A 7,930-nucleotide genomic window follows, 5' to 3' on the forward strand; every position below is an offset into this window, starting at 1 on the left:
TTCTCATTTTGAGTATTGTGAAATAAAATGTTTTTAACTAAAACTATATTTATTTAGAGGCATATGTATTAAGTGTATCAAACTCAAAATGTATTGTTACGTATTTATCAACCTCAATTTTTTTCACATTTAATAAAGAAAATTAAAATTAAAATAGTTATACATCAATAATTCAACACATTACAAAAACCAAATTAAACATTAAATGTCATAATCTTAATACATAAATTGTCCTTGCTACACGAAGGGCCTCAGGAGAGGTGATCTATTGAGGTCGATGCTAACTTCGTCCTCTTCCTCTTCTCGTTGTTCAACAGGCTCTAAGTAAACGCCGTTCATGCGTCAACAAACTGAGTTATGAAGAGTTGTATTCGAATCAATGATGACCAACTGCTTCTAGACTTCAAAGCCAACAAGAGAATAACCTTTATGAACAATGTGCTACTTATTTTTCTAGGCGCCGAACGTCCTCTAAATCATTGATCTTAAGCTCGAGTGGATGAGATTGAAGAACTCTAAATCCTTCAGTGCGTTGTGTTCAAATTTTGAGGATGTTAACGCCTATATCAATATGGCGCCATGAACCCCGACTTCTTAACATAGCCGTTGCAACATAGGTAGAATTTACCTACAAAATACATTATTTAACTTCATGAAAACGCATATGAGGCTGTATGTGTGACACATTTACCTAGGAATGACTTTGGAAAACGCAATATTTCTATGGTTATGCACGTATTCAACACATGAGTGTCATGGTAAGACCCCTCAACACCGGCTGCAGAGTACATGAATAACAAATTATGATCACATTAGTAGTGTGGATACGTGGACGGCCACGCCAATTTATGGATTCAGTTGAGTGTCATGGTAGCCCAATTCGATATCCTCGTCCTCATTGTCATCCATCTCTCATAGTAGTTTCAATAGTGTGAGTGGTAACATCTGCCCAACGATGATGATAACATTGGGGATTGTGTTAGGCGTGGAGCTACTCAATTTAATGATCATCAAATCTTCAACAAGTACAAAGAGTGGTAAATGAAGAAAATTAAAGTGGAGTTTCTATAGGGCGGTAAATGGAAGTGGTGTTCCTACATGTTTGGTAAATGGAAGCATAGTGAATAGAGACATGTTTGGTCATTTTTTTTAGAAAATGATTTTTTATTATAAATTTTATTAATATAAAAAAATAAAAGGAGAGGTGAGTAGACAATTTTAAAATAGGGTTTAATCATTTAAAATTCAGGAAAGTTGATAAGAGTAAAATGGTATTTTAAATGTATGAATAAAGTGGTTTAAAAGATTTAAGTGATGGAAATGAGAAAAGAGAAAAACCAAATTTAATAAAAAAAAAAAACTATATAGGACAAGTGTATGATCGTGATACTATCAATATATAAGTTTTAATAAAAGCTAATGAGTTTATCATTAGGGCTTACTATCAATATATATTGTAATTTTAATGTAAAGGACTATCATATACAAATGATCATAACACTATCAAAATATAGGTTTATCGTAGTCTAATTTGTTACACATGTGTTTGGTTGATTTGAATTGAAATTGACATTAAAATTACAATTTCATTTCCACCAAAATTGATATTGAATTACAATTCAATGATGTATTTTGACTTAACTATAATATATAATTCAATTTTTATGTTTGAAAAAATATAATAAACACAATTTATATATATTATTAAAATATTAGTTTGACACAATTTATTATAATAGTATAATGTCAAAAATTTTGTCTAAAGTTTTGATATAAATTAAAATAATGATTCAAAATGTTAACTTCCTACCTTAAACAAAAATCAATATATCTTATTAATATATTAACTTCCTAATTTAAAAAATGCCAATTCGACAGGTTAATTTCCTAGATTCAAAAACAAATAGGGTTTAAAATTTTACTAACTAAATTAAAAACAAGATCGATTCTACATATTGACTTTTTAAATTTAAAACAAAATTATCGGTTCAACGCGTTAATCGTATTGTAATGATAAAATATTAAGATATTTTGTTTGAAAAACATAAAAAAATGAATAAATATTTAAATTGTAATTATGAGATAAAAACAGTGTAATTGAATTATTAGTTTAAATTTCACATTAACTCTAATCCTAATTCTAATTATTAATATTAAAGTGTTTACCAAACCTTAAAAATTGAAATCAATCCCCATTTTAATTTTAATTTTAATTTTAATTTTAATTTTAATTTTAATTTTAATTTTAATTTTAATTTTAATTTTAATTTTAATTTTAATTTTAATTTTAATTTTAATTTTAATTTTAATTTTAATTTTAATTTTAATTTTAATTCAAATATCATGGTTACCATATTTTGGAATTTGTTATTGAGTGTAAGATTAAGGATGAAAAATGTTAGAATATTTGGATTGGAATTGCCAAAGATTAAATGATGGCCATCATGATATGTACATGATTTTTCTAGTGACTCATTTATTGAGAGTGATTATGATTTTCAGCCTCATTAGTTTTACCATTTTCAAAATATATGTTGACTTTGTATTCTTTCTATTCTATAAATAAAAATTAATGTAGAAGTAGAACATCAAATCTGAAATAACATATTTTAGCCTATTAGTTTTAGAGAGAGGACTTTGAAACTATTTATAAAAGTGTTTAACTCGTGAATAACTTGATTCTATGTTAAAAAAAAGTTTGATAAGCTTTTGTTATATTTTCAAGTCAAGTTATATATATACATATATATTCCTTACTTTCTAAAAGTTAGATCTGAAATAGACTTTTAATTTCTTAAATATTGACTTTGACCGTTTAATGAATTGGTTTTAAGGATAACAATTAGGCATTTTAAAGATGAGCTCATCCCACCCCGAGTTCTCGGGACACCAACCATCTCGGGATTCTGTATGAGCAAAAAATATATAATATTTTTAAAATTATATAAACATGTTAAGTATTTTTATTTTATTGAAGATACATTTTTTTGTAAATTTTTTCTAGTTAAAAATATAATGATTACATCTAACTTATCACCTATGACTTTTTTTTATCTTATATATACATAATATTGACTTTTATTTTTGTTTCATACAATCCTAGCTAACCTATGATTTTATTTCATAATATAATCTCTTTTTTATTATAAAAAGATAAATTAATGACATATTTACAAATAATAGTTTTTATGCAATCAAGATGGTTTTGGGCGGGAACTAGGCGTCCAAGCAATAGCTATGTCGTATTTCAAAAAATATGTCGATATTTTTGGTTAAAAGGAATAATTTAATTTGATTGGTTGTGATCGATTCAAATGGGGACAATTTTATCTTTTTGTTAATTATAAGATTCACCATAATTGATTATTGTCAACCAATTTACTCTAAATTTATAAAATTATATTTCTATTAATTTTTTTTGGTGTTAATTATCTTAATCTTGATGTTTTTTTTGCTTATTTGGGTTGAATCATTTCATGTTTAGATTTTTGTTAAAAATAAAATAAAATATATATGCAATTATTTTTAGAAAATGAACGTCTCTATTAACTAATTTAGTAGTGTTATTTAATTTAATTTTTTATTAACATATTGTGCAACTAGTTTTGGATGAAGAATAATAATACCATAATATAGTGTCCCAATTCATTTTTATAAAGTGTTTAATAAAGGTGGACTCCAAAATTTGGGGCATTTTATATAATTTTTATTTTTTAATCTTATGTTATATTTTATTTTATATTATAATTAATAAAATAATATGTATATTTGTTAAATAATATAATAACCTTAAATTTAAATTAAGGTTGCAGATTTAAATATCAGAGCCCGAGAAGGATGGCCCTAGACTAATCTCGCACATCACTGGGCCGGGCTTTTGCTAGTCCATCTTGTTCTTTTTATACTAAATATTTTAGTATATATTTAATTAAAATTAAAATTAAATTAAAAATATAAATTAGAGAATTGAATTTGATAATAATGTTAAAAACAATTTATTGTAATAATTAAAGTTAAAGGTATATAAAATTTGATATATTTTTTTTAATAAAAACAATAAAAAATGGAATAATTTAACACTCTCAAAACAGCCCAAAAAACGGACGGCTGAGATGACAACGTACAGAGAGAGATATTTTCCTCATACACTAAACCCTAGCAAAGGAAAAATAAAAATAAAATGGAAACCCTAATCAGCGCGCCGTTGGGCTTCCAATTTATATAAAGTCAGGGTAACTCTCTCTTCAATTCTCCGCCACTCTCTCTTTCTCTCTAAAACCCTAAACCTCCTTAGGGTTCTAGAGTTTTTTCGAAGTTCATCAGTTTCCTAACTTCATATCAGATGGGGAAGTCTTCAAAGAAGGTACTAGATCTTCGCCATACATTAGTTTCCATTGTTTTCACTTTAGTTTTTCATTGTGGTTTTCCAGTCCAAGGTTTCGTGTTTTCTTAAGCATAGAGTTTTGTATGTTTAGGTTGCTGCCGTTGCTGCCGTGGTCGTGCCTTCGCCGATCAAATCCTCAAAGAAGGGTATGTTATTTTCGTTTCTATTTAACTAGCTAATGTGTTTGGATGGTTTAACTCAATATGTAGTATTTTATGACTGATTTCCGTTTGTTTGTTCCTTCTATAGGAAAGAGAGAAGCTGAAGATGCGATAGAAAAGAAACAGAGCGCCAAGAAGCAGAAGACAGAGGTTGTGCCTGAGAAGGTTGTTAAGAAGATTGTCAAGAAAGCTGATTCAAGTAGCTCTGACGACTCTTCTTCAGAGTCTGAAGATGAAAAAGTTGTAGCAAAGAAGACCAAGGTGGTTGCAAAGGCACCTGTCAAAGAGTCCAGTAGCGATGACTCAAGCAGTGATGACTCATCATCTGAAGATGTAAGCATGTCATTACACTCACATCACTCTTTATCACTTTTTACCTTTATATTAATATAAAACTTTTCCAGGAGGCGCCACCCAAAAAGGCTGTAGCCCCAAAGAAAGCTGTAGCTGTTGCCAAGAATGGGTCAGTTGCCAAAAAGGTCGAATCAAGCAGTTCTTCTGATGATTCTTCAGACGATGATGTATGTTCAACTATTTAATTATATCACCGCATCCATATCAATTATATATGTCGAATTTGGTCTTGAGAGTTTCGGTAATGTAGGAACCCAAGGCTAAAGCTGCTGCAAAGAAGGCTCCTGCTCCAGCACCAAAGAAGGTGGCTGCAAAGAAAGCTGATTCCAGCAGTGATGATTCTGATTCAGATGATAGCAGTTCTGATGAAGATGTAAATAACCTTCAAATGAATATATGTTATCTCTTATAGCTTATGGATATATGCTAAATTGTTTTACAATTCATCTTATTTAGGAGAAGAAAAAGCCAGCTGCCCCTGCTAAGAAGCCTGCAGCTGCTGCAGCTAAGAAGCCTGCAAAGGATTCTTCTGACTCAAGCTCTGACAGCTCTTCAGATGAAGATGTGAGACATGTTATACTTTTACGATTAATTTTACTATTGATAATAGTTTCTAACATTAGTTTACGTAAATTAAATGAAGGATAAGAAGGCTCCTCCCGCCAAAAATGGATCTGCTGTAGCCAAAAAGGAGTCATCAAGTGATAGTTCTGATGATTCAGACTCTGATTCTGATGTATGTAACATTATCTTGAAATCATATTTGATACTCTGTTTTGATCTGCGTGTTTATAATATTATATTACTAGCTTATATTATTATTTCTTTGACCTGAATTTTTTTTATTTCAGACCCCTGCAGCCAAAGCTGTCCCAGCTAAAAAACCTACCCCTGCTGCTGTGACCAAGGTTAGTTTATGTTTCAGACTGAGTTTGTATTTTGTGTTCATATATTCATTTGCTTGCATTCTTAATAGTATATTTTGATTTGTAACAATTCTATTTTTTTTAATTTTAGAAAGCAACCAAGGATGAGTCATCTAGTGACAGTGATGATAGCAGCTCTGATGAAGAGGAAGCAAAACCCAATGTGAAGGTGAAAGCCCTTGTTTGCTTTGTTATAGTTGGATTGTTTGTGATAAGTTTTATTCTAATGTTTGACTTTTTACAAACTGACAGGCTGCTGCAAAATCCGCAAAAAAGAGTGATTCATCTGATGAAGAATCTAGTGATGAAGATGATGAACCTGCCAAAACTCCAAAGAAGAGTGCTGATGTTGTTATGGTAGATGCTCAAACACCAAAGCAAGCTGTAAGTTATTTTTTAAGCAATACTACTTTTTAATATTTATTGATCCATGTGTTTACTATCATTTAATTCCGTGCAGCCCCTTACTCCTGCTACTCCAAGTGAAGGATCAAAGACTCTATTTGTTGGAAACCTTTCTTTCTCTGTTGAACAGTCAGATATGTATGTAGTAGTTACTTCTAATGCTGTATTACTTCAATTATTTCTAGATCTAACAATAATGCTCAAATTTTCAGTGAGGCTTTCTTTAAAGTTGCTGGAGAAGTAGTGTCTGTACGTTTTGCATCAGATGCTGAAGGAAACTTTAGGGGTTTTGGTCATGTTGAGTTTTCTACTCCTGATGAGGCAAAGAAGGTAGTGAATAGCAATCAACATCTACATTTGTATGGTTCAATTGAAATCATATTTGTATTTAGAAGATCCTAAATATTTGAGGATTTTATTTTCAGGCATTGGAGTTGAATGGTAAACCATTACTTGGACGCGATGTTAGACTTGATTTGGCCAGAGAGAGAGGTGCTGCTTACACACCAGCAAGCGGGTATTATTCTTTCTCTTTTAATAAAGAAATGGTTACATAATTTTATGACTTCCATGATTTTCATATTCATATTTTTCTATTTATTGAAGAAATGAGAGGAGCTTTCAGAAGGGAGGTGGTGAACAAGGAAATACCATATTTGTTCGTGGATTTGATGGTAGTACTGGTGAAGCTCAGGTACTTACTTAACACTCTTCTTATTTGTTAGAGCTAATCATTTATTTAATTTTGATGTTATTTACTGATGATTATCTGTTTTAATCACAGGTGAGAAGTGCACTTGAGGAACATTTTGGTACTTGTGGACAGATCACAAGGTGCCATATCCCCAAGGACTATGATACCAATGAGGTCAAAGGGTGAGTACTTGGAACTTTATATGTCAATTGGGCTGAATGTGATTTAAATAGAAACTTATTTTGACTTCTTGTGTTATTAGAATTGCATACATGGATTTTGCTGATAAAGAAAGCTTCAACAAGGCTTTAGAATTCAATGGAGAGTCACTTGGAGGATACAGTTTAACTGTTGAAGAAGCTAGGCCAAGGGGTGATGGTGGCGCTGGTGGATTCAGTGGTGGAAGAGGTGGCGGTGGATTCAGTGGCGGTAGAAGTGGTGGCCGTGGAGGCAGAGATGGAGGTGGTAGGTTTAGTAGTGGCCGAGGTGGTGGTGGTAGGTTTGGTCGTGGTGGCAGAGATGGCGGTGATAGGTTTAGTGGGGGCAGAGGTGGTGGTGGTAGGTTTTCAAGCGGTGGTCGTGGTGGTGGTAGAAGCGCTAAACCCAATTTGGCTGCACCTGGAACAGGTTAACTTTTGAAACACTTTATTTTGCAAATTTTGTTCTCAACTCGTTTCTCTTATTTGTTCTTAACAATTATTTTGATTTATGAAACAGGCAAGAAGACCACATTTGACGATTAGATGATTTTGCTGCTGAAGTGAATGATCAAATCAATCCTGGAATGTCCTAAAATTTTCTATTGTCTTAAGTTTTTGAACTTTTTATTTGTTTGAAGCATTTTATCTACTTTATTAGTATCTCTGTTAAACTATGGAATTTTGTTTACTTAATTGTCTAATATATTTTTGAACATGGAGTATGTTATCATATGGTGAAGAGTTATTTCTTATTTTATTTTAAAGCTTTCACTTAATGCTTGAATTATTATTCTGTTAAAAGTTTA

The 7,930-nt window shown here is 30.9% G+C and overlaps 1 protein-coding gene across 1 annotated transcript; it reads left to right on the top strand.

The window, feature by feature from the left end:
- The first annotated feature begins 4,204 nt into the window (after positions 1-4,204).
- Positions 4,205-7,855, top strand: LOC124923673 (nucleolin 2-like). Its single transcript, XM_047463639.1, has 17 exons — positions 4,205-4,363; positions 4,476-4,530; positions 4,634-4,878; positions 4,950-5,066; positions 5,150-5,272; positions 5,356-5,463; positions 5,543-5,635; positions 5,751-5,807; positions 5,917-5,994; positions 6,078-6,209; positions 6,286-6,368; positions 6,443-6,560; positions 6,656-6,747; positions 6,837-6,924; positions 7,015-7,106; positions 7,187-7,551; positions 7,642-7,855. Exons 1-17 carry the CDS (start codon positions 4,343-4,345, stop codon positions 7,665-7,667), a joined length of 1,893 nt encoding a protein of 630 aa, XP_047319595.1. The 5' UTR covers positions 4,205-4,342; the 3' UTR covers positions 7,668-7,855.
- Positions 7,856-7,930: the final 75 nt, after the last annotated feature.

This window comes from Impatiens glandulifera, chromosome 2, assembly GCF_907164915.1.
Source record: "Impatiens glandulifera chromosome 2, dImpGla2.1, whole genome shotgun sequence".
In the NCBI taxonomy this organism is placed as follows: Eukaryota; Viridiplantae; Streptophyta; class Magnoliopsida; order Ericales; family Balsaminaceae; genus Impatiens; species Impatiens glandulifera.

Bases quoted from the DNA above. Each gene is read 5' to 3' on its own strand.
- LOC124923673 (XM_047463639.1), top strand. From the start codon at position 4,343: ATGGGGAAGTCTTCAAAGAAG. The intron at 4,879-4,949 runs GTAAGCATGTCA...AAACTTTTCCAG, and splicing joins ATGACTCATCATCTGAAGAT to GAGGCGCCACCCAAAAAGGC. The intron at 6,210-6,285 runs GTAAGTTATTTT...AATTCCGTGCAG, and splicing joins CTCAAACACCAAAGCAAGCT to CCCCTTACTCCTGCTACTCC.